The 27,778-nt window shown below is 44.5% G+C and overlaps 1 protein-coding gene across 4 annotated transcripts in view; it reads right to left on the bottom strand.

The window, feature by feature from the left end:
- Positions 1 to 27,778, bottom strand: part of LOC120940697 (mevalonyl-coenzyme A hydratase sidH-like) — a 101,022-nt gene that overhangs the window by 53,435 nt on the left and 19,809 nt on the right. For 2 of the 4 annotated variants that reach the window (XM_040353689.1, XM_040353688.1), the window contains 2 exons: positions 23,284 to 23,422; positions 1,102 to 1,269 (listed from right to left, as the gene is read on the bottom strand). In XM_040353689.1, coding sequence (XP_040209623.1) covers positions 1,102 to 1,269; positions 23,284 to 23,407 — 292 coding nt within the window. In that variant the 5' untranslated portion in view covers positions 23,408 to 23,422. Of the gene's footprint in view, positions 1 to 1,101; positions 1,270 to 20,921; positions 21,013 to 23,283; positions 23,423 to 27,778 lie in introns of those variants that run through there. The other 2 variants (XM_040353690.1, XM_040353691.1) reach the window with 2 other exon arrangements.

Genomic DNA, 27,778 nt, shown 5'->3' with positions numbered 1-27,778 from the left:
ATGCTGTACATTTATAGGTATAGGAAACTATGATTAATGCATGTGCTGCCACCTGGTGGTTTACACAAGCCTACGATTTGTAGCTTGAAAATTAACTCTCAAGGCAGACATTAGGATAGTGGTGGGCAGCTGTATATAATGGAAGACAATAAAAGAACTCTAATTAAAAAGTGTTAAAAAAATTAAAATTAAATAAAGCAAAAGCAGCTTTGTCATTGCTATCCTGTCTGGTTCCTTTTAAATGTAAGGCTCCGTGTGTTTCAGCTGCACACAAGAATGACTGTAGATTTGGGAACCTTGTGATTTGATTATTTCTCTACTATGTCACTACTACAATATATTCAAATGTCAGAAGTGTGTATAACTAAAGGCCTGCTCACACCAGCAAGTGTGCATTCTGTAGGGGAAGTGTGATGCACTGTTAGCGTTATAGCGCATGCAAAGCGACCCAGTGTGAAAGGGGTCTAAATGTGAGGTAATCACCAAGGAATTACAAAGCATGAAGACTAGGTTCACACTGCTGCGAATTCAAAATCGCGGTAAAATCGCGATTTTACCGCGATTTCACGGCTGCGGTTTTGCCGCGATTTAAGAGACATCTGTGCAGGGCCCGAAATCGCAAAAAGTAGTACAGGAACTACTTTTTGAAATCGGTGCAGCACCGCACCGATTAGGATGGTGCCATTGCCGGCTAATGCCGCCGATTTGAGATTTGACATGTGAAATCGCATCTCAAATCGTACCCAGTGTGATGGATGGAATGGATGGACGGATGGATGGAAAGCTCTAATCATCCATAGCTACAATCTACCAAGCTGGAGACTGTGTTCTCATTGAGGTTTCATTTATGCACCTGTGTGAATGTCTCCATTAAAAACAACGCAGTTGCATTCAGATCCGTAAATAAAAAACACTTTCGTTTTTTACAGTTTTTGTGAATGTAGCCCTGAAGTGAGCAAGAAGTACATACCAAGTATTCAAATGGATCCCATGAACAAATTGGAATATTTGGTTCTGCATATTTAATGCTTTTTTTTCTGCATATTCACCCTGTTTTAAACTTTGTTCAAACTTAATATAAAAATAAATAAACATGTTTACCTAATCCATGAAGTACAGCTGCGGTTAGGGATGGGTCCTTCTCAAATTCATTAAATGCTTGGACAAGCTGACCAGCAGTATCAGGATTAACAGCATTTCTGGCTTCTGGCCTATTAATACCAATTGTTAGGATACTACCATGTCTTTCAGTAATGACATTCATTTTTCCTGCAGAAAAAAAAAAAAAAAGTAACATTCAAATGAACATCATTTAAAACCTGGCTTTGTTATTTGAAATCATATAATTGAATGTGAGAGGGAATTTCACTCTGTATAAATACAGCTGTTCTGTAAAGCCCTTAGATGTTTGTTAGAGAACCTTGGTGAACAAACAGTATCGTGAAGGCCAAGGAACCCACCAGACAGGTCATGGATGAAGTTGTGGCGAAGTTTAAAGCAGGGTTAGGTTATAAAAAAATATCCCAAGCATTGAACATCTCACAAAGCACTGTTCAATCCATCATCTGAAAATGGAAAGCGTATGGCACAACTGCAAACCTACCAAGACGTGGCGGTCCACCTAAACTGACAGGCCGGACAAGGAGAACATTAATCAGAGAAGCAGCCAAGAGGCCCATGGTAACTCTGGAGGAGCTGCAGAGATCTGCAGCTCAGGTGGGGAATCTCTCCACAGGACAACTATTAGGCCCCATACACACGGGAGGATTTATCCGCGGATACGGTCCAGCGGACCGTTTCCGCGGATAAATCCTCCCGAGGATTTCAGCAGATTTTAATGCGATGGAGTGTACTCACCATCGCATTGAAATCCACGCCGAAATCCTCTGGCGATGACGTGTCGCGCCGTCGCCGCGATTATGACGCTGCGACATGCGCGACGCTGTCATATAAGGAATTCCAAGCATGCGTCGAATCATTACGACGCATGCGGGGGATCCCTTCGGACGGATGGATCCGGTGAGTCTATACAGACCAGCGGATCCATCCGTTGGGATGGATTCCAGCAGGTGGATTTGTTTGGCATGTCAGCAAATATTCGATCTGCTGGAATCCATCCCAGGGGAGAAATATCCGCGGAAACAGATCCGCTGGAGTGTACACACCATAGGATCTATCCGCTGAAACCCATTTGCTGGGATTTTTCAGCGGATGGATTCTATCGTGTGTACGGGGCCTTAGTCGTGCACTCCACAAATCTGGCCTTTATAGAAGAGTGGCAAGAAGAAAGCCATTGTTGAAAGAAAGACATAAAAAGTCCTGTTTGCAGTTTGCGAAAAGCCATGTGGGGGACACAGCAAACATGTGGAAGAAAGTGCTCTGGTCAAATTAGAACAACATTTAACTTGTTGGCCTAAAAGCAAAAAATGGTGGCAGCATCATGTTGTTGGGATGCTTTTCTACAGCAGGGACAGGGAAGCTGGTCAGAGTTGATGGGAAGATGGATGGAGCCAAATACAGGGCAATCTTAGAAGAAAACCTGTTAGAGTCTGCAAAAAGACTGGGGCAGAGGTTCACTTTCCAGCAGGGCAACGACCCTGGAGGTGCAAAGCTGGTAGAGACATACCAAAAAAGACTTGCAGCTGTAATTGCAGCGAAAGGTGGTTCTACAAAATATTGATTCAGGGGGTCTGAATAAAAATGCACGCCACACTTTTCAGATATGTATTTGTAAAAAAATTGGGAAAAAAAAATATTATTTGAATTCCACTTCACAATTATGTGCCACTTTATGTTGGTCTATCACATACAATACATTTATGTTTTTGCCTGTAACATGACAAAATGAAGAAAATGTCAAGGGGTATGAATACTTTTTCAAGGCACTGTACATGTTCGGCGGGTCTCTGCCAAACTGGTCAAACTGTCTATGGCTGGCCTTATATGATTCCAATGGGGACACAGGTAGAAGTAAAAACCTAAAAGAGATACTATTTTCCTTACATGCTACTTCCTTACTTATTCAAAACTAGAATAACAATTTTGGCTAAATTTACACTTTAATTACTGAAACATAAATGTTGCACATGAACTCTGGATGATAAAAGGCAAATAAGGTATTTACTGGATCTAACCATAGTAAACCTGTAAAAAATATATATGTTAGTAATTACAGGGGACACGTTTGCATTCCTATTCTATGTCAGTGACAATAAAACAGGGTGAGGTTGAAGCAGAACACATAGATGCCTGAGAAAAAAAACATTAATCAAGGCATTAGAAGTAGTCATTGCCATATCACTACATTTCTATAGCCCACCTTTCTTGACATGTTGCCAAATAATTATTCCACACAAATAAAACAAGTGCAGGAGTGAGGAAAGGTAAATACCACACTTTTTTCCCCTGAAAATCAGGGGGCAAAGCAGGGGTGCGTGTTATACGCCAACAGCGTACTTCACCGAGCCGTCATCCCCTCTCCACTCGGCTCTCACGTCACGCAAAGTCCCACCTCTGCCACCGGCATTGGACCAGTGTTCTGCCTATCACAGTAGCTGGTCCAATGCCAATGGCGGAGGCGGGACTGTGTGTGTAACGTGAGAGCTGAGTGGAGAGGAGGCTCGTGACTTCCTGATTCAGGCTGCTGGTGAGGGAGATGGTGAGGCTGCAAATGAAGGCATTAATCAGGCTGCATTGGGGCAATAATCAGGCTTAATTGGGGACAATAATCAGGCTGCATTGGGGGGCAATAATCAGGCTTAATTTGGGACAATAATCAGGCTGCATTGGGGGGCAATAATCAGGCTGCATTGGGGACAATAATCAGGCTGAATTGGGGACAATAATCAGGCTGAAATGGGGACTGCATTGGGGACAATAATCAGGCTGCATTGAGGACAATAATCAGGCTGCATTGGGGACAATAATCAGGCTACATCGGGGACAATAATCAAGCTGCATTGAGGACAGTAATCAGGCTGGACTGGTGACAATAATCAGGCTGCATTGGGGACTTTATTTGGGCTGCATTGAGGACAATAACCAGGCTGAATTGATCAGGCTGCATTGGGGACAATAATCAGGCTGCATTGGGGACAATAATCAGGCTGCATCGGGGACTGCATTGGGGACAATAATCAGGCTGCATTGAGGACAATAATCAGGCTGCATTGGGGACAATAATCAGGCTGCATCAGGGACTGCACTGGGGACAATAATCAAGCTGCATTGAGGACAATAATCAGGCTGCATTGGGGGCTGCATTGGTGACAATAATCAGGCTGCATTGGGGACTTTATTTGGGCTGCATTGAGGACAATAATCAGGCTGCAGATAGACATTGATGGGCACTGACCCTTAATTTACTTCAAAGTTGTTTATTTTAAAAATATGTTTTTTTCCTGAAACTGTCCTCTTAAAATTAGGGTGCATGTTATATGCCAGCGCGTGTTATACGCTGATAAATACGGTATACGCTGTTGTAAAGGGAGTGATATGAGTTAGTTGACCCTTTACAAGACAGCTGAAGACTTCAGGTGTGTGTTTACATCAAATACAAAAAGATCAAGAATGACAAACCTGTTTAATGCTAACAAAAAGAAGAAAGGTGCAGTTTACCAGGCTGGTCAAAAAAATGTAGTAAAATATATTGCGCTAAAATGAAAAAATAAATTAAACTGTAAGGCAGCCAACACAATAAAAGGATGATTGTGAAAAGATATAAAGGTCAAGTGCAGCGCCAATTAAAGTACCACCTGTGTGGCGGAACTTAGATGACAGACAAATAAATAACAAATGGTAGTCAAAAATGTGATTGGATAAGAGCAATCCTACTCCTCCAATGATAAACCACCACAACCGTGAGTAGGTATGAAAAGTATTGTGCACTTACAACAGCATCTGTGAACTATTGTAACAAACCATTAAATATATTAATGAATAAACATGTGAATAAACAAGTGAATCTCCAAAATAGTGATACATATAGTCCCAATCAAATGGAGAGAGTAGTCCATACACCGTAAAGGTGGTACGAATGCAATTTCCCCTCAGGCGGACGTAGACAAAGTATATCTTTCAAGATGCAATCCCAGGAACATAAAAAAGTTAGGTACTCTTACCGGATGGAGTGGACCCCCAACTCACCGTACGGTGGGGGGTCTCAGAGGCTCTAATGCAGGGGTCTCAAACTCAAATTACCTGAGGGCCACAAGACAAGTTTTCATATGCCATGGGGGGCCGCATGCAAACTTTCAAACTTCAAAAACAACAGTACTGGTGTCAGCGAACACATTATTAACCCCCAGCACTGGTGTCAACGAGCGCATTATTACCACCAGCACTGGTGTAAGTCAGGGTTTGACAAATTTGCTTGGAATCTAGGAGCCAGCTAAAAAAGTTAGGAGCCAGAAAACGCACCCCGTCCCGACGATCTTGCGTGCAGAAGCGAACACATACGTGAGCAGCGCCCGCATATGTAAACGGTGTTCAAACCACACATGTGAGGTATCGCCGCGATTGGTAGAGTGAGAGCAATAATTCTAGCTCCTCTGTAACTTAAAACATGCAACCTGTAGATTTTTTTAAACGTCGCCTATGAAGATTTTAAAGGGTAAAAAAGTTTGTCGGCATTCCACAAGCGGACACAATTTTGAAGCGTGACATGTTGGGTATGAATTTACTCGGCGTAACATTATCTTTCATAATATTAAAAAAAATGGGGATAACTTAACTGTTGTCTTATTTTTTAATTTAAAAAAGTGTAATTTTTTCCCAAAAAAGTGCGCTTGTAAGACCGCTGCGCAAATATGGCGTAACAGAAAGTATTGCAACCATCGCCATTTTATTCTCTAGGGTGTTAGGATAAAAAATATATATAATGTTTGGGGGTTCTAATTAGAGGGAAGAAGATGACAGTGAAAATAGTGTAAAATGACATTAGAATTGCTGTTTAACTTGTAATGCTTAACTTGTAATACCAACGGCCACCACCAGATGGCGCCAGCTCACATCTGGTGGTAATAACTTGTAATACCAACGGCTCACCACCAGATGGCGCCAGCTAAAAAAAAAAAAAAAAAAAAAATTTTTTTTTTTTTTTTTTTTTTTGCTCCCCTCACTTCCACCCTGCCTGGGGGCCATTTATAACTGGTCCGCGGGCCGCAAATGGCCCGCGGGCCGGTACTTTGAGACCACTGCTCTAATGGGCCGATTGCCCTCTCTGGTCGCCGTCTAGGTTTCAATCCCTCTTGCTGGTTACCCCGGACGTGGTCTGTATCCGATATATTCAGGATATACCCGTGGCCAGATATTTTACTCCAATCCGAATCCTGTGCACCGCAATAGTAAACCAATGTGTTCCAATCAGGGGAAAAAAGGAAAAAAGCTCCTCATAGCGCAAAAATTTGAAATTTAATAAAATTCCAAAAAATCACACTGGATTCCTTCAAAGTTCATATCCAAAACAGCACACCGAAAATATAAAATCACAGCAATCACCCACGATAGGTACATAGGTAAAAAGTGTTGTCCAACAGTGCGCAGTGGAAAAAAGGGTACACTGGTCCTTACCATTTTCCACTGCGCACTGTTGGACAACACTTTTTACTAGGGCTGTGCAAACTAACTTTTAATTAATCGATTAATCTTTAATTTTTTTGATCGATCAAAATCTTTTTGATCGATTAAAATTCTTTTGATTGATACTCACCTCTCCGCCGGCTTCTGGGCCTTCAGGGAGTTCCGTCGGAGATCCAGTAACGTCTAGCAAAACACCAACAGGGCTTGCCGTGTCCATCTGAAGGGTCCTTTGCTGTGCCTTCATATCTGCATGCCGGCGGGACCTTACCATTTGCCACGCGCAAGGGCTGTTACACTTCGCTCTATCACCCTGGGATTCTACAACCATCCACTGGGAGTTGTGATAGTTCCCTTCATGGGACATCTACATGCCGACGGACTGATGTTTACTCTCCTCATCTGGATTCAGCAGTGGTACACATTTTTATACCAGTATCATACTTAGCTACATGTTTTTATGACTGCGTTTTCTACCATTTGGTATTACTCGCACCATTTTTACAGTTTATGTAGCTACATCGATTTTATCTCCAGTGCAATATTTATTTGGTTACCTACTTGAAGACTATAAAAGTTTTAATGCTATTCCCATCGAGCGCTGCCTTTGTGTGTTGTGTATCCCGCTATCCATTTTTCCATTGGTTGGTAGCTGCATTGGGAATCAGCCTGCAAGGAGATTAGCTAAATGTAGTTGGATCTGTATGTGCGTTATAATTAATTGAAATTAGTCGATTAATCGATTAAAAAAAAAAACGATTAATCGAACAGAAAAATTTAGATCAGTAACAGCTCTACTTTTTACCTATGTACCTATCGTGGGTGATTGCTGTGATTTTATATTTTCTGTGTGCTGTTTTGGATTTGGATATGAACTTTGAAGGAATCCAGTGTGATTTTTTTGGAATTTTATTAAATTTTAAATTTTTACGCTATGAGGAGCTGTTTTCCCCTGTTTGGAACACATTTGTTTAGTATTGCGGTGCACAGGATTCGGATTGGAGTAAAATATCTGGCCACGGGTATATCCTGAATATATCGGATACAGACCATGTCCGGGGTAACCAGCAAGAGGGATTGAAACCTAGACGGCGACCAGAGAGGGCAATCGGCCCATTAGAGCCTCTAAGACCCCCACCGTACGGTGAGTTGGGGGTCCACTCCATCCGGTAAGAGTACCTAACCTTTTTATGTTCCTGGGATTGCATCTTGAAAGATATACCTTGTCTACGTCCGCCTGAGGGGAAATTGCATTCGTACCACCTTTACGGTGTATGGACTACTCTCTCCATTTGATTGGGACTATATGTATCACTATTTTGGAGATTCACTTGTTTATTCACATGTTTATTCATTAATATATTTAATGGTTTGTTACAATAGTTCACAGATGCTGTTGTAAGTGCACAATACTTTTCATACCTACTCACGGTTGTGGTGGTTTATCATTGGAGGAGTAGGATTGCTCTTATCCAATCACATTTTTGACTACCATTTGTTATTTATTTGGCTGTCATCTAAGTTCCGCCACACAGGTGGTTCTTTAACTGGCGCTGCACTTGACCTTTATACCAGGCTGGTCGCAGTGTCTATATATGCTGGTTTATTGCACAATACATTGGCCTTGCAGTGGTGGACAGAGTTGAAGCCCTTTTGGGAAAACACATTCCTCATTGCATTTGTATGCTTTCCTATGTATGCTTTGGCTCTATCCTTATATGATACATTTTCAAAATTAAAAAAATAAAAAATAAAATAATAATAAGCTTGCATTAAAATGATCCATATATATGGTAAATCCCTAAAACAGCAAAAATTCATTCTTCCTTGTTTGTCGTCATTCAGCTAAGAAAAGTAGCAGGAAGGATATGTGGTTTAGAATGCAAGGTGTATTGTGACCTCTTTCAGATATCAGTGGTTCAGGAAAATGGCAAGGTAAGTGGTTTGCACGTTTTTAAATGATGCCATCTGCTTGATTTAACAGAATGATCTTGTTTTTGTGTGGACCCACTGGACTTCAGGTTTAGGAACTATTTACGTTGGCTGCCTTGTGGATAACCACAGCTACAAAAATAGAAAGATGTGGGTGTTCAGGTAGAGGCACTGCTAAGTTCAGACGTCAACAAGTGTATTTATGCAAACAAATATCCATCTATCCTTGGCAAGATGGAACTTTGGAGCGGGAGTCCCAAATGTTTAATTTTAACGTAACTTTTTTCCTATACATAGTGTACTGTAGTAATATGTCTGCTTCATTGTCTATGTAATAGAAACTGGAAACAAATGAGAAAATCTTTACTTTTAATCCAAATACACATAAATATTAAAACTTTAAACAATTAACGTGATATTAAATACAAAGCCCAAAAAATTATATTTAGCAGCTTTTAAATCATTAGATGTGGTGGCTGCATTAGTTTTCTTTTCTTAGGCTTTTTTCCCTCTATTTCCACCTGGTGATCTGATTAGTAACACAGTAGAGTGCCACCATTCTGGATGAATGAGCAGGGGGGGCATCTTTGGACAGCAGCATTGTCAGTGTGGGAGAGGAGGGTACTGTTGGGATGTACTAGCAGATTTAGATACACTAACAAATGGAAGGCAAACTCCAGTGAGTTTTCATGCACACTGACATCAGTTTTAATGCGTCCTGTTCAAATGTTGACTTCTCAGAATTTTGTAGAGGCGCATTGCTGACGGTATTAACCCTTTTTCGGCCGCTAGCGGGGGTAAAACCGCAGCGCTAGCGACCGAATACCGCCGCAGTTCCGACGGTAAAGGGCCGCATAAAATAGTGGCGCTTTACCGCCACCGCACCTCACGCCCAGTGTGAAAGGGGCCTAAGACTTTTAGCTGACATTAAAGCATAGGTCTGCTGAAAGACGACCTGATACAGCTTTTCCATGTTTAAGTAAAGCCCCGTACACACGGTCGGACTTTTGCCCAACCAACTTCAAAATCCGGCACTTTTCGTATTTGTCCGACCGTGTGTACGTTCCATCGGACCAACTTTTTTGGCTTCAATCGGACAAAAAGTTGGGTCTGTGAACGGACCAACTTTCTGTTCCGAAAAGTCCGATTGTGCAAAGTGCGACCGTGTGTACAGCAAACCATCGGACTTTTGGACAAAGTACAAATGCGCATGCTCAGAACCAATGTCAAAATCAACCAACAATAGCAGAAGTTAACCAAAGGGTGGCGGTAAAGAGCAAGTAAAACCACGTGATGTTGGGAAAGTGTTAGAAAAGTTTGCAGAAAAGTCTGAGCGTGTGTATGCTATGGGTGTGATCGGACAAATCAATTAAGACAAAAATCCAAGGGAAATTTTGTTGGATGTCCGACCGTGTGTACGAGCCTTTATACATACATACCTGAAAGAAAATTGATTTTTAATCAAATTTTGGTTGCTAAGTACTTGCACCTATGATTGTTACTGGTGCACTATCCTGTCTGCTAATTGTGTAATGCATAAAATATCTACCAAGTCTGATCTAGATTTTCCATGCCTATGATTCTTCTCTTCTTGGTATTTGTTCAGTACAATAAAACCTTGGATTGTGAGCATAATTTGTTCCAGAAACATGCTTGTAATCCAAAACACTTGTATATGAAAGCAAATTTTCCCATAAGAAATAATGGAAACTCAGGTGATTTGTTCCACAACCATTTTTTTATGGGTCTTTCAGTTTATAGTCCTTTAAAAAGATTATAGCAATGTGATAGGTTGTGTAACCATAAAATGTCCATCCAGAAATGGCAGCCTCAACAAGGGGATTAGAAGCAAAATCCAGCAGGAGCTACAGAGTATAAAAGAGAAGAGAGGCACCTCGAGGTGTAGCAATATGGTTACATTTAATGAAGGTACAACATTTAGCAACTCACATGGTTAATGATTAACCACTTGCATACTGGGCACTTATACACCTTCCCGCCCAGACCAATTTTTAGCTTTCAGCGCTGTTGCACTTTGAATGACAATTGCGCGGTCATACTACACTGTACCCAAACTAAATTTTTATCATTTTGTTCCCACAAATAGAGCTTTCTTTTGGTGGTATTTGATCACCTCTGGGATATTTATTTTCTGCAAAAAAAAAAAAAAAAATGACCGAAAATTTAGAAAAAAAAAAGTTTTTTTTTGTTTCTGTTATAAAACATTGTAAATAAGTACGTTTTCTCCTTCACTGATGGGCACTGATGGTACTGCACTGACGGGCACTGATAAGGCGGCACTGATGGGCACCGATGAGGTGGCACTGATGTGGTGGCATTGATGGGCACTAATATGTGGCACTGATGGGCGGCACGGATGGGCACTGATAGGCGGCACGGATAGGCGGCATGGATGGGCTTGGATAGGCGGCACGGATGGGCACGAATAGGTGGCACAGATGGGCAAAGATAGGTGGCACGGCTGGGCACGGATAGGCGGCACGGATGGGCACGGATAGGCGGCACGGATGGGCACGGATAGGTGGCACGGATGGGCACTATTGTATGTGTTGTACTAATGGATGCCAATCAGTGACAAACAATGCCTGCCAATCAGTGATGCCCATTGTGGGCACTGATTGGCATCCATTGCGGCACTGATTGGCATTCATGTTTTGTGTCCTCATCCCTGGTGGTCTAGGGTGGCATACCTTTATTTTTTTAATCCCTGGTGGTCTAGTGGGCATCCCTGGTGGTCCAGTGGGCATCCTCGGGGGGGCTGTGCTGATAATCGATCAGCACAAACCCCCCCCCCCTGTCACAGGAGCAGCCAATCGGCTCTCCTCTACTCGTGTCTGACAGACGCGACTGATCACGTGGTAAAGAGTCTCCGTGAGAGACTCTTTACCCTGATCGGTGTTGCGGGGTGTCAGACTGACACCCTGCAACAACGATCGCTGCGATGCGCGCCTCCGGGGGCACGCAGCGGCTCAGAATCCTGAGGACGTCATATGACGTCCAGTCAGGATTCTACAACCACTTCGTCGACGTCAATTTGTCATTGGCGGGCGGCAAGTGGTTAAAAAAGGCATATGTAAGTATGCAGGCATCCGGGGTAAAACTGTCCACAGAGACCATCCTCCGCACCACTGGGTCTCACTGCTGTCAGTCTGCGATCGCAACCGGGAACACTACCCTGCAGTAGAGAGATCTTAAAGCAAGGCTTGAACTGCTCGTGGGATGACATTGATGGCGGTGCGGAGGATGGGCTAATGGAAAAGCTTTCCCCCAGATTCCTGCATACTTAGATGTGCCTCTTTGATTCATCAACCATGTGAGTTGCTAAATGTTGTACCTTCATTAAATGTAACCATATTGCTGCACTTGGAGGTGCCTCTCTTCTCTTTCATACTCCGTTGTGACATGACGCTACTTGTATATCAAGTCAAAATGGTAGCTTGTCTTGCAAAACGCTCTCAAACCAAGTTACTCTCAAACCAAGGTTTTACTGTAGTTCCTTTTATTAATAACTCACTCCACACAACCAAGTCCTGGTAGTAACTCTAGGTCTAAAGGAGGGCAAAAAGGGGATCTACCCATGCTGCCCTGGCTGTTAGGGTAAAGCTTTAAAGTTTTATTCTCAACTGCTAGTGTGGCATCCAGTCTCAACAGCAATAAACTGTAAAAAAATATATTTTATCAACCAATGTGCTCTACTTGGAATGTCTCCAGCTTGCTATCTCTGCCAATGCAATGTGAACCAGAATAATTATATATTTTCAAAACAAACTGTGAACCTGAAACCAAGTTAAACATTGTCATTCCCAAATCAATCCATTACAGATGACTCAATGACGCAATTTAAACATCTGCCATGCTGATGACTTAAATGTTGCACACAACAGGGAGAAATGGGAGAAACACAAGCCATGCAGCAATCTGTACTTTTTAGACATGGTGTAGGGTTGTCAGTTCAGTGCACTAGAGACGAGCAATGCTTAACAGTAAATGGCCATGTCACATCCTAACAATGCGGTTCCACCCTGTACGCACTCAGTGGTGTTAACTGTAAGTACCTGGATCTGTTCCATATCAGATACATTAGTTGAACTAAGAATTTTTTTTATTATTGTATTCATTTCACTTGTTTAACTTAGACCAACATCAGGCACTTAAAAAAAGTCATTGTGTATGTGGTTCATCTCAAAACTGACGGTGAACGATGTGGATGATATTAGACTAAGTATGAAGTCTTTCAGAGTGGCAATACACAGGCTTATCCACAGCTGATGTAAGAATATTTACATCAGTTGGGCCATGGAGGTCTATAGTCCCAAGCAGAGCTTATTTTCTCAGAAAATAGGTGCAGGAACTCAACCACGACCCCGTTCAGATTTCACAAACAGTAGAAGGGTCTTAAAGGGGCATTACATACCAGGATTGCATTACATACAGAGTGCAGAGTTCAGGGGGTTACACACAGAGTGCAGAGCTGTCACTTGTAAACACAGAAACCAGACTTCTGTGCTTACAAGTGATTGTGGTGAGCAGGCACCAAAGGGTCTGAGCCAGAGGTGGTGGAACTGAGTTCCCCCAAGTTCCCCCTGAAAAAAAGCCCTGGTCCCAAGTGATAACAAGTGCTTATGAGTATTGTCAAAGAATACTATCAAGGCATTTAGCATTATCCAACAAAGTGTTTTCGAACACAGACTGACTATGATTGCTTTAAAGGGTTAGTTCACCTTCACCTAATAACTGGCTTTGCGGTGTCTCTAGATAAAAACAAACTATGCAGCTTTGACCAAAGTTGAAGAATGCCCTCGGTACAAGTGTGGGCATTTATGTACTTAATAAAGCCCGACTGAAAAACTCCAAGGATGTTGCTAAACAAGGTTAAAAAAGGAGCCAGATGTCTTTCCCACAGCAACGAAAGCCTCCTTGTCATTTTTTAACCGGCAGTAACAACATAAGAGAAAGCATACAAAATTTGGTGGCAAGCTCTTTTATACAATAGTATAGAACTAACTTCAGTTTATCCCCAAACTATGAAAGCCCCAGTTGCTGTACTAAAATCTCCCCCCCCCCCTATTATAATTGTATGGTATGTGAAGACAGTGAAAGAAAAATATTCAACCAGTACAGCGCTCTAGATAAATAAATTGGCTACATTGGTACATGTGTTAGAGCCGGTTCACACTGGGGCAACACGACTTTCAGAGCGACTTTGGGAGGCAACTTGAACACGACTTGAGTATGAATCACAACACGACTTGGGGCGACTTCAAGTCGCCACCAGGAGGGGGGAAGGAACTCAACGCCAAATTTTAAATAAAAAACGGCATGGGTTCCCCCTCCAAGAGGATACCGGGCACTTAGGTCTGGTATGGATTTCAAGGGGAACCCCCTTTGCCCAAAAAAATGGCGTGGGGGTCCCCCCCCCCCCAAATCCATGCCAGACCCTTTTCTGAGCATGCAGACCGGCCGGTCAGGAATGGTGGCCCCCCCACCCAAAAGCACCTTGTCCCCATGTTGATGGGGACAAGGGCCTCTTCCCGACAACCCTGACCGTTGGTTGTCGGGGTCTGTGGGTGGGGGGCTTATCGGAATCTGGGAGCCCCCTTTAATAAGGGGGCTCCCAGATCCCGGCCCCCCACCCAATGTGAATGAGTATGGGGTACATCGTGCCCCTAACCATTCACCTGGGTGGTAAAAAGTGTCAAGAATAAAAACACACTAGACAGGTTTTTAAAGCAGATTATTAGGAAGCTCTGGAGGTCTTCTTCCGACTTCTCCCTTCTCCCTTCTGCCGGGCACCAAAAAAGAGCTGAAAGAAGACAGCGGTGGTGCCCGGCAGAAGGGAGAAGTCGGAAAAAGACCCCCGAAGTCGGAAGAAGACCCCCGTAGCTGCCTAATAAGTGTAAAGGCTGGCCGAAGGCTAGCCTGTGTTTGTGGGAGGAGTCTGCTGAGTACTTAAGCCTCCTCCCACGCTGGGTCCTGTGTTGGCGCCATTTCAGGTTCAGGACGTCACTTCCGGTTTTGTACAGAGCAGTGGCGGCAGCTACAGGTGTCTCGTGGCAGTTCTGATCCCCCGCGGGATATGGCTGCTATAGAGGTGGTATTTCTGGGGGTTCCGCCAGGCTTCATGCTGCCCACCCACTCACCCATTGTGCTTTCCTCAGGGTCACCAGCAGGCCGGTCAGTCTGTACCCCATCCTCCTTCTCTGTCAGCTGAGCGCCGCTCACCTCCCACCCCAGCTTCTCCTGATGCACGAGGGGGGGAAGTTCCCCCACCCTCCCTCTCCTCCATGGCTCCTAAACTTCTCCCAAATTTGGTGTGTTGTCAGTGCGTGGCGGTTCTCTCCCGGAGCTCACGCCGTGCACCATGGGGGGGGGGGTCCACCCATTCAGCCAGGCACCTGCCACATTGTGCGGGCCGCCCGCTTCTCCACTCGGGCTCACACTGTGTGGAGGCCCCGCCGTCTACCCGGCTCCTTCGGGCATACACTATGAGAGGGGGGCCGTCCGTCCTCCCTCTCCTCTGGACACTAGCGGTTCTCCCTTTACAAACACCTCCTGCTTCGATCCTAGTCTCCTTTCGGGCTCGCACACCTGTTCTCCGGGTGCACGCTGCTGCACGAGAGGGAGGGGGGCCGGCCGTCCATCCATCCACCCTTCCACTCCTCCGGGCACACGCCGGCATTTTGCGGGGGTCGCCCCACTCCTCCTCCCTGTCGGTTACGAGCTCACGCTGAGGGGGGGGGGAGGGTCCGCCCGCTTCTTCCAGGGGTCGCGTGTATGGCTCCTTTGGGGTGCAGCGAGCTACCCGTCCGCTCGCTTCTCCCGGTTTTACGCCGGGGGGAGGGGGAACTTCTGCCGCTGCATTGCTCCCTTAGCATGGAGCCGCCTGCCGCTTCTCTCGGTGCACGCCGGGGGAGGGGACCTCCGCCCGCTGTGTTGCCGTTTCCTCCTGTGGTTACATCAGGGGGACCTCCGCCCGCTGGTTCATTCCCTCCAGCATGCAGGGAGCCGCCCGCCGCTTCCTCCGGTGTTCACGCCGGGGGGAGGGGGGGACCTCCGCCCGCTGTATTACTCCCTCCTGCATGAAGGGAGCCGCCCGTCGCTGGTCCATGCAGGTGCTAAATCAATCTTCCTTTACCCTCCCTGGCTGAGCCTACTCCTCCGTTTGTGTCCCAAACACTCACTCCAGTAGCATGAGGGGGGGGGGGCGTCCATCACCCAGCTCTTATCCTGGGCATGTTTGGGGGTCTTGCGGGGGGCTCACATCCCGGGCCTTACTGGCGGCAAGAGGGGGGGGGTGGTTCACCTTTCTGCTACGATTTGGTTGGAGTGGGTGTGTGATCAGTGTTTCAGTCAGTGGGTGCATTTTTCAGTCAGGTTCGGTATGCATTCATGTCACGTTTCTCAGGCTTAGTCATGTTTCCAAGTATTTACGTTTCTCATGCGACGACGTTTCTCATGCGACGACGTTTCTCATGCGACGACGTTCTCATGGTGTTTTCTCATGCGGTGACGTTTCCCATGCGATCACGTTTCCCATGCGATCTTCTCATGCGATCACGTTTCTCATGCGATCACGTTTCGCGTGGTAGTTCTCATGCGACTACATTTCGCATGGTAGTTCTCATGCGATCACGTGTCTCATGAGTCATGTGTTTACGTTCTCATGCGATTACGTTTCACATGGTAGTTCTCGTGCAATTACGTTCACATGCGATCACGTTGCTTATGCGATCTTGGGTTTTTTACCAGTCTTGTCCTTGCGTTTACGTTTCTCATGCGACTACATTTCGCATGGTAGTTTTCATGCGATCACGTTTCTCATGAGGCATGTCCTCATGTGTTTACGTTTCTCATGCGATTTCTCATGCGATTACGTTTCACATGGTAGTTCTCATCCGATCACGTTTCATGCTATCACGTTTCTCTTACGTGTCATGTCCTTGTGGGTTTACGTTTCTCATGCGATTACGGTTTGCATGGTAGTTCTCATGCGACTACATTTCGCATGGTAGTTCTCATGCGATCACGTTTCCCATGAGTCATGTCATGTGTTTACGTTTCTCAGGCGATTACGTTTCACATGGTAGTTCTCACGCGATTACAGTTCACATGCGATTATGTTTCCCAGGGTAGTTTCTCATGCGATTATATTTCTCATGTGTTTACGTTCTCATGCGACCACGTTTCTCAAGCATTATGTTGTCTCATGCATTACGTTTTTCATGCTCATGTCCTCATGCGATTACGTTTTTCATGCGATTGCGTTCTCATACGACCACGTTTCTCATGCATTATGTTGTCCCATGCATTACGTTTCATGCTCGTGTCCTCATGCGATTACGTGTCCTCATGCGATTACGTGTCCTCATGCGAGTTAGGTCCTCTTGGGTTTACGTTTTTCGTGCGAGTCATGTCCTCATCAGCGTCTTCAGCGTTCAGGCGCAGCGTTTCTCCCTTAGTGTTCTGCCCCAGGGTTCTGTCATCGTATTTCCTCCTCAGCATTACAGGCTCAGGATTTTAGACTCAGCATTTCTCTCATACTTTTTCTGCCCCAGGTTCCTGTCATGGCATTTCTGCCTCGACGTGTCAGGCTCAGCATTTTCTCTCATACCATTTCTGCCCACGTTATCTGTCATACCATTTCCGGCCGACGATTTCTGTCATAGCGTTTCTGCCCCCATGATTTCTGTCATAGCGTTTCTGGCCCACGATTTCTGTCATAGCGTTTCTGGCCCACGATTTCTGTCATAGCATTTCCGGCCCACGATTTCTGTCATAGCGTTTCTGGCCCACGATTTCTGTCATAGCGTTTCTGGCCCACGATTTCTGTCATAGCGTTTCTGGCCCACGATTTCTGTCATAGCGTTTAGGGCCCACGATTTCTGTCATAGCGTTTCTGGCCCACGATTTCTGTTATAGCGTTTCTGCCCCACGATTTCTGTCATAGCGTTTCTGTCCCATGATGTCTGTCAGTGTTGGTCTGTCATAGCGTTGTCTTCTTGGTGGTTACCATGTCTTATTGTACTTGTCCACGTTGCACCTGGGTTGGTTAGCTAGTGCTCACAGCTCAGCATCTGTCACGTCTACAGATACGTACGGGCTGAGGTTTCATTCATTCACGCACAGTGGTCTCTACGTTTTGTTCATATTCTCATACTTGGCATTTCTGGCTCTGCGTCCTAGCATTCCAGTCTCTGTGTTTCTGGCCCAGCGTTCCAGTCTCTGCGTTTCTGTCATTTCTGCCCCAGTCTCTGCGTTTCTGTCATCTCTGCCCCAGTCTCTGCGTTTCTGTCATTTCTGCCCCAGTCTCTGCGTTTCTGTCATTTCTGCCACAGTCTCTGCGTTTCTGTCATTTCTGCCCCAGCGTGACGGTCATAGCGTTGTCTGTCATGGTGTGGTTGTTTCGTTGGTCATCATGTCATTGTACTTTGTCATGTTGCATCCTGGGTTAGTTAGCTAGTACTCGCATCTTGGGATCTGTCACGTCTACAGATCCATACGGGCTGAGGTTTCGTTTTTAATGATTGTTGACCACAATCTTCTCGCCTGTATACCATACGTCATACGTTGCACGTTCATTCTTACACCTATACGACTAACCACCACGCTCCGTGGGTACACTAGCCCTGAGTGCTCAGTTAATTGCCTGTGTCTGCGCTGCAGGTTACTCGGGCTCATTTACCACTTGCACAAGGGTGGGGGGGGGGGGGCTGTCTTCAGGTTCATTCACGCGTAGTGGTCTTGACGTATCTGCTCATGTTCTTGTACTTAGGTAGGTGCAGAGGGGGTGGTTGTTGTTGCATGTCTGTTGTCTTGTTTGCTGGTTTATGTTCCTAAGTCTGGGAGTCTGGCTTGGTTCCCATGTGCCATGATACTATTGCCTAGTGCATTGGCCTTATATGCCTTCTCCAGGTAGCTGACACTTACTCTCCTGCCAGTTGTTCTTTTTTGGCTCTTACCCTCTCACTTCCCCATATCAGCATGGGTAGGCCAGGGGTTGGGGGATTTTCACAGAGCCTCTTCACCGGTGCCCGGTTGAAGGATTTCAATCTGCTTGGCCCTTGCTCCATTTCCCCCATACATCCTCTTGTCACAAGCAGTTAATTCTTTGTGGTGGGGTTGTCTCGGGCATCAGGCTTGATCCATCTTCTTGGGTCATTGAGTTCTGAGCGGTTTCGCAGGTTCTATAGGGGGTTCCTTCTGTCACAAAGTCATGGGTCGGTGGGTTTCTCCTGTCATAGTTGATACGTATACGGTGGCCTTCCAGGTACACGCTACTCCACTGGACGGATTGTTCTCTACCCTTCTACACCTAAACATGTGTCTTTTTGCCCTCTTCTCAGGCATACAGACCAGCTAGGCCAAGGCACACCTCAGGCCTTGGGTGTTAGGGTTATCACAGTTCATACTCGAAGACTCTGACTACAAGTGTAAAGGCTGGCCGAAGGCTAGCCTGTGTTTGTGGGAGGAGTCTGCTGAGTACTTAAGCCTCCTCCCACGCTGGGTCCTGTGTTGGCGCCATTTCAGGTTCCCCACCCACCCGTTCCCCCAGCTTCATACACACTTTTTCCTCTTTCTACATTTTCTTATTCTTACATTCAGGGTATGCCCTCTTCTCAGGCATACCGACCAGCTAGGCCAAGGCACACCTCAGGCCTTGGGTGTTAGGGTTATCACAGTTCATACTCGAAGACTCTGACTACAAACTACTTTAAAAACCTGTCTAGTGTGTTTTTATTCTTGACACTTTTTACCACCCAGGTGAATCTGGATCCCAGATTCCGATAAGCCCCCCGCCCACAGACCCTGATAACCAACGGCCAGGGTTGTCGGGAAGAGGCCCTTGTCCCCATCAACATTGATTGGGGACATTGATCCAGCTGCATAGGGTTGTAGTTTGTTTATGGCAATATTGTCTTAACCTTAAAAATTCTATGACTACTTACCCATACCCAAATAGATATTAAACATATTTTTTCAGGACATATAACATTTTCATTTGTTACAATGTTTTAGTAAAAAAAATCTGTTCTTGTTTTCTTACAGGCTGACAGGCCAATCTTAGATGTTCATTTAAACAGTGCCTACAAATAAAGGTAATCTACTTGAAATAAAACACAAGGTTTAAAAAAAGAAGTACAGCCAAAGCTCGCTTGGCGGTATTTATCCTGTGGATCACAGGAGTGAAGCCCGTTCTGCACTCCTGTGACCTGTTTTCAGTAGAGAGCAGGCTGAAGTCCGCTGTCGGCTGTCACAGAGCCAGTCCAGGCACAAGCAAGATCGCAAGAATGAAGATCTGCTTACATGCTTGGTTCGGCACCCAGCTTAGCCTCTCAGTGAGCCGCTGAGAGCCTGAGATGGCTGCCCCCGCCCCCTCCACAGCTAAGTGCTCCAGTGGGCGCAGGGGACAGAGCAGAGAGCATTTTCACTTAGGGGTGTACTCACTTTTGTTGCCAGCGTTTTAGACATTAATGGCTGTGTGTTGAGTTATTTTGAGGGGACAGAAAATGTACACTGTTATACAAGCTGTACACTCACTAATTTACATTGTAGCAAAGTGCCATTTCTTCAGTGTTGTCACATAAAAAAAAAAAATATTTACAAAAATGTGAGGGGTGTACTCACTTTTGTAAGATACTGTAAATCTATTCCTGCTAATGTACAACATCACCATAAACATAATACTATTTCCACCTTGCTTTAGAGTGGAGATGAGACACAGGGGGTTATTTACTAAAGGAAAATTCACTTTGCACTATGAGTGCAAAGTGCACTTGAAACTGCACTGATAGTGCACTTGGAAGTGCAGTCACTGTAGATCTGAAATGAGGGGAAGCTTTGCTGCTTTTATCATCCAATCATGTGCAAGCTAAAATGCTGTTTTTTATTTTCCTTGCATGTCCCCCTTGGATCTACAGCGACTGCACTTCCAAGTGCACTTTCAGTGCAGTTTCAAGTGCACTTTGCACTTGGAAGTGCAAAGTGGATTTGCCTTTAGTAAATAGCCCCCATACTCTCATACAGGGCTCCTGCCCAGGTTAATCTATAGGCATTCACAATACTGTGGAACAAAATTTAAAACATTTCGCTAAATTTCAACAGTTCGCATTTTGGAACGCATATACAGCAGTTTGCGTATTTTTACCCATTTTTTTTTTTGTTTACTCACTTTTACGAATAATCACCAATTAACAGACAATCAAACAAATTTATATGCCGTTTTGATTCTCAGAGTAGATGTTAGGACCTGAGATAAAATTAAGATTCCTAACTGTTATAGCTTTACATTTTACAATTCTAATAAGGTCAGTAATGCAGTTCTCACAACAACAATCTAACAAATACTGCCATGGTAGTTTTTGCAAGGAGATAATTTCACATACAAAATATACCTGACTGAATAGATCACTTGAGAGTTCAGCCTTTGGGAAAAGTGTATTGTGTAAACCTCAGAAATTGCTAACATGAACAAAGTTCACACTACTAAGCTATCCACAGTTCAAATGCTCACGTGATAACAATCTGCACTGTCATTCTCACTGTATACTTCTGTAATGGTTTACCTGCGTGTGTAAGGACTGCAATTGCTGTGTCAGGCATCATGATGGCACCAACATCCCACTTTTAGTGCACAGAAATTATGTGAAGGCCTTCCAGTCTAGCCTGTAGCTAGCTCTGTACCCACTATGGCACACATTTTATGGTAACTGGAACGACCATGGGAAGGCATACCACAGGAAACAACATATTTTAACTCATGTACTGTTTTGTGTGCATTTTGTAACAAGATACGCTTGCTGAGCACTAGGCAACAGCTAACATACAAAATACGTACAAATAAGGAAGAAATTTAAGTGTCAATGGATTTTTTTTTCTGTTTATCCATTTCTGAGATTTAGCCCTGGTTCACACTGCTGCGTTTTGACATGCGATTTGGCGTCAAATAGGCGGAATTTGCCAACAATGACAGCGCCCTAATCGGTGCGAGGTCGCATTTGCGCCGCTGCACCGTGTTCAAAAAGTAGTTTCTGTACTACTTTTTGCAATTTCTGCACAGAAGTCTCTGTAATCGCCATTGAAATCGGGACTGCCAGCGGAAGTGAAATCAGCTGAACTCGCACGGCTTCATTCTCACAGCCCAGTGTGAACCTGGGCTTCAATAACCCCAGGACACTGCACAGTCAGGTGGATAACAGCGTCTGTCACCCCAGGGAGATTCGCAGCCTTCCTGCAGCGCTAAAATGACCGCACGAGGCCAAACGAAATCCAAGATGGCCGCCGTATGATGAAAAAACACCATAGGACTCCAGGCCGCCGAGCCATATAAAGCGCGACCACGGCAAAATGGCGTCCGTTGCACAGTCAAAAACACCCACAGTGACACAGCACCCAGTACACATAGAACCTGTATGTAAAAACACACACACAGCCCCCGCTATACACACAGGTCACGGTGGCAATAAAGAGACCCCAGAAGGCCCCCCATCACAGCTGCTACCCCAAGGGGGAAGGAGGGAGAGGAAGTAAAGGAGAGAGGAAAGCAGGGAAACCCCTTAGTCGACCTCCCAGGGGAAAATTCCAGCCATACCACCTTACCTGAGCAAGGGGCCACTACTTACCCGTCCTGCGACGACCGGCTGGAGGTATCCCAGACAGAACCAACGTCCGCTAAACGGCATGGCTGTCGGCCAGACACACTGTGACAAGGCCATAGCAGTGAGAAGAAAGGGATGGACAGCCGCACTCCGGAAAAACTTCTTAAAAGAAAGTTGTCTTTATTTTCAAAACTGGAACATGTACAGTCACCGCAACCATAAAACAGGACAGACGACGCGTTTCGCACTCAACTAGTGCTGAGCCATGACTAAGCACTAGTTGAGTGCGAAATGCGTCGGATGTCCTGTTTTATGGTTGCGGTGACTGTACATGTTCCAGTTTTGAAAATAAAGACAACTTTCTTTTAAGAAGTTTTTCCGGAGTGCGGCTGTCCATCCCTTTCTTCTCACTGCTATTGCTACGTGCATCGCCAGCACCTTGGTAATCTGACCGTCCCTGATCATCTACAAGGCTCACCTGGAGCGGTGAAAATCTCTTTGTGACAAGGCCATAGAGACCGGTCATATGCGTGCCCTAGAACATGACGTTCCCTGGCCGCCCCTGGAGCAATGGGCCCTGTCGTGGACGACCCAGAGCTGAGCTGAGGGCCGGCACACGCTCAATGGCCGAACATGGGGGGACTACAAGAGTCAAGACCCAGCCTGTCACCCAGTCGGATGTTGATAGAAGAATCACAGGATTCAAAAATGCAGGAACAAAACAATAAAAAGCGAAAAAAACGCAAACAAATCTCCAGAGTACAGGACTCTAGAGGGCCTGTCCTCTCCTGACGTTAGGCAGAGAAAAACTGAGGCTGCTAGAGCAGGGTGTGGGTTATACCCGGGAGCCACGCCCCCTGGGAGGAGCTGCACTGAGGAAAGTGTTGTTAACACTTAAAGTGCTTTTTTTCTGCCTAGCTCTCCTGGAAGGAAGCGGATATAACCCTAAGGTCAAAGGCTGCTGTGTCCGTCCATGAACGGAAGAGAAATGTAGTCTTATACGTCAGCAAATACAGTATCTCTTTACATATTCATGGGAATTTTCTGCAGGTAGATACCTTGAAAATCAGGTTTAGCAACACATTTTTTTTTCTTAATTATAACAGTTATATTGGCATGCCACGTAAAACACATATTCTAGGGTTTCTGGGGTACAAACCTCTTGACTGGTCACAATTACTGGAGTACAGCCTTTTCTTACTAGAAAGTACAGCAGTGAAGGTTTCTGGAGACAATGTCCGGGATTTCCAAAGCTGTAGTCTGAATACACGGTTTACAAGCATCCCAAAACTGGAGCGCTAAATGAAAAGAAAATTCACAACATTATTAGATGCAAATACAGTGATACCTATTAAAAATAAGGTGCCAAATGTGATATTAAACAGCGCTCAAAAAAATAAGTGAAAATGTAAATCAACAAATATAATATTGGTACAGTGACATAGTGAAAAATAAATAAATAATCCACCCTCTAAGTGAGTCAATATATAAGTGTCCAAAAATCCGTGCAAAAATCGCATCAAAAAATACCAGGTTGGCAAATAAAGTCCATGAACTGTCTAAGTGAACAAAAAAATATATATAAATAGTTCATAAATGGAGAGCAAAGGAAAAAAAAAAAATCCTTCCCGATCTTCAATAAGTGCTTTCACCACACCACAGTGACTGCGTGCTTCCACCACCCATCAGAAATGCAAACTCACCGCAACAAATGGCCTGACACTTTCGTGTTTAGGCACACAGGCTTGTTAACTGACCCCCTCAGTTTAGTTGATAGAACTCCTTCTTTTCATATAGAGTGGAGCATTCAGTTAAACAGATGGAGATCCGAAGCAAAAAGAAAACTCCAAGATAACAGCCATATGCAAATAAGAAAAAGAGAGCACAATAGTGTGATACTGTAACACAACTTTTAATAACACACTACAAATCTCCCAAAGAATGCACTCACAAAGGTAACTCTTGTTACAAGCAGTGTATAAATCCAAAAACTGACACGGTGTAAAACAAAAAATAAAGATATCCTCCAGGTGAACTAGTGGTCACAGCGGACCAACGAATAGCCCAAGTGTTACTCACAGCCCTTGTGCAGGTGTACTGGAGCCGCTGCTTAGGTAATTGAGCTGGTGGCAGATTAGACCATTCCACGTTCAAGCTTAGAAAGTTAAGGTGTGCGGTTGTGACTTCAGTAATCACTCCCCGAAAATGTTTCATCGAAATGATTTCTTCATGGACCCCATGAAGAAATCATTTTGATGAAACATGTCGGGGAGTGATTACTGAAGTCACAACCGCACACCTTAACTTTCTAAGCTTGAACGTGGAATGGTCTAATCTGCCACCAGCTCAATTACCTAAGCAGCGGCTCCAGTACACCTGCACAAGGGCTGTGAGTAACACTTGGGCTATTCGTTGGTCCGCTGTGACCACTAGTTCACCTGGAGGATATCTTTATTTTTTGTTTTACACCGTGTCAGTTTTTGGATTTATACACTGCTTGTAACAAGAGTTACCTTTGTGAGTGCATTCTTTGGGAGATTTGTAGTGTGTTATTAAAAGTTGTGTTACAGTATCACACTATTGTGCTCTCTTTTTCTTATTTGCATATGGCTGTTATCTTGGAGTTTTCTTTTTGCTTCGGATCTCCATCTGTTTAACTGAATGCTCCACTCTATATGAAAAGAAGGAGTTCTATCAACTAAACTGAGGGGGTCAGTTAACAAGCCTGTGTGCCTAAACACGAAAGTGTCAGGCCATTTGTTGCGGTGAGTTTGCATTTCTGATGGGTGGTGGAAGCACGCAGTCACTGTGGTGTGGTGAAAGCACTTATTGAAGATCGGGAAGGATTTTTTTTTTTTTTTTTTCCTTTGCTCTCCATTTATGAACTATTTATATATATTTTTTTGTTCACTTAGACAGTTCATGGACTTTATTTGCCAACCTGGTATTTTTTGATGCGATTTTTGCACGGATTTTTGGACACTTATATATTGACTCACTTAGAGGGTGGATTATTTATTTATTTTTCACTATGTCACTGTACCAATATTATATTTGTTGATTTACATTTTCACTTATTTTTTTGAGCGCTGTTTAATATCACATTTGGCACCTTATTTTTAATAGGTATCACTGTATTTGCATATTAACTATTTTGGATTCTATAATTTTTAAAGCAGCAGCTCTTGCATATTTATTAATTTATTCATTTATTTTTATCACTAGTGTTCACATTTATTCTCCAGCTACGCGCAGTGAGGGTGGCTCACATTAGACGGCCCTTATCTCCACCCCTTTTTCAACATTATTAGATGGCTTATAAAGCCGATATAAGTACAGCAACATTTTGTAGGCGCAAATCTTGACGAGATTTCAGAAGCACTAAAATCAAAACCACTTGAAAGGCACAATTCAGTAGAGTGTTATACACTGTATATTGGCAAATATCATTGAAGGTGAACTAACACTTTACGTTAGCTAGTAAAGGCTATCCTACTTTTAATTTGTCTCCAATGGCTGCATACTCATTATTCTGACATACTACCGTGTTTCCCCGAAAATAAGACGTACTCCGAAAATAAGCCGTAGCGGGATTTCGACGCAAGTTCGAAATATAAGACACCCCTCCGAAAATAAGACGTAGTGATGGCGTATCGAATCCCCGATAATAAGACGTAGCGATGGCGTATCGAATCCCCCGAAAATAAGACGTAGCAATGGGCGTGTCGTATGCGGCGCGGAGCGGTAAACAACACGTGATGCGGTAGTACTGTACTGGTGCAGAGCTCAGAGCTGTAAAGTAGTGAGGAGAAGCTCTGTACCACCTATGTCACCCCACACAAACACAAAAGCTGCTACTGAGCCCAAAGAGATCACCCCAGCTCCACTGTGCTCCACATCAGCTTTGCTGGCCTATCTTTCTGTACAGCCAAGATGAGAGCAAAAAGAATGAGTTATTCTGTTGAGTACAAGAAAGGAATTGTGGAGGACTCCCGAGGCAAGAATCTTACGGCTTTTTGCAAAGAGAAGAAATTGGATATCCGAATGGTCCAAAAATGGCGTGCAGAATACGATAATCTCAGTCTACAGGTGGACAGAGGAAATTCCAAGAAGCGCAAGTGTGGTTCAGGTAGGCAACCTTTATTTTCTGAGCTGGAAGACATGATTAGTGAATGGGTTGCTGACAGGAGAGCAAAGGCTTTGGTTGTGCGCAGGGCTGATATTCAAACATTTGCCCGTGAAATGGCACCACAATTCGACATATCCCCAGAATTCAAAGCATCACAACATTGGCTAGATCGCTTCCTTCAGCGACATGAACTGTCTCTCAGAAAATCAACAACACTGTTTAAGTTGGAAGATGCTGAAGTTATTAAGCGAGCACTTGCATTCAAGTCCTTTGTTGATGGCATCGACTTTTCTAAATACCAACTTTGCAACATGATTGCTATGGATGAAACTGCAGTGTTTATGGGTCAAGGAGCCCAAACAACAATTGACCAGAGGGGTGCCTCCTCAATCTACGTTCCCTCCACTGGTTATGAAAGTGCGCGTGTTACCTGTATCTTGGCAATTCGTCTTGATGGGACAAAAGTCACACCTGTTATCATCAGTAAGGGCAAGAAAGATAAGTTGGAACGTGTTTCTGGCATTTATGTTCTTGAAACCGAAAAAGCCTGGTGCACACAAGCAGTTATAAGGAAGTGGCTTGATTTAATGCTGCCACTTGTTTTGCGAGGTGGCCAAAGAGGTCTGCTTGTCTGGGATTCAGCCAGCACTCACCGTGCTAAAGACATGAAGAACTTCCTTGCAGAGAGAAGAATAGATCAAGTAATGATTCCTGCAGGAATGACTGCCTATCTGCAGACTCTTGATATTGCAATAAACAAGCCATTCAAAGACCATTTGCGCATGGAAATTAATGACTACATTGAAAATAGAATGACAAGAAATCAGCGTGGAAACTTTGTGAAACCTGGCCTGCAAGAGGTCGTGATTTGGGTGAAGAATTAATGGGAAAAAATCACTGACAGTGTTGTTGCCAATGCACTCCGAGCAGGTTACATGGATAAGAGCTGCTCATTTAATGAGAGCTCTATTGCTCGACATGAAAGATTGGGGCCAATGGTTCTAAAGGAACTGGAGTCGCAAGAAATTCAGGATGGAATTCCGAGTTTGGAAAGTTATGACGATGTTCCAGAAGAAGACGACTTAACTGTATTTGAATAAATGTACCGTAGATTGTTGTACCATACTGTTGTACCGTACCGGTAATAAATATAAGACACCCCCCGAAAATAAGCCATAGTGTGATTTTTTGAGGGAAAAAAAATATAAGACGGTGTCTTATTTTCGGGGAAACACGGTATTTTAAATGTAAGAAGCACTTAGGTAGGGACAAATTATTGGAAAAAGGTGAGAGCATGGGCATGGCCTGGCAAGCAGTGTGTGTGTGTGTGTCTATCAACCAGATCAGCAAAGGGCATAGATCCGGCATGTCCAAAGCCGGGCCCGGGGGCCAATTGCGGCCCGCGTTTCGGTTTAATGCGGCCCCACTGGTAATTTGGATATACATCTCTTTTGTAGCCCCAATGAATCCCAAAACGCTGTGCATTCAGAGGCTGCATTCATGTCAATGGTGGGGCTGCATTAAT

Source organism: Rana temporaria, chromosome 5 (assembly GCF_905171775.1).
Source record: "Rana temporaria chromosome 5, aRanTem1.1, whole genome shotgun sequence".
Taxonomy (NCBI): Eukaryota; Metazoa; Chordata; class Amphibia; order Anura; family Ranidae; genus Rana; species Rana temporaria.
The sequence above is the reverse complement of the archived record's forward strand: the minus strand, read 5'-3'. Positions and strand labels throughout refer to the sequence as shown.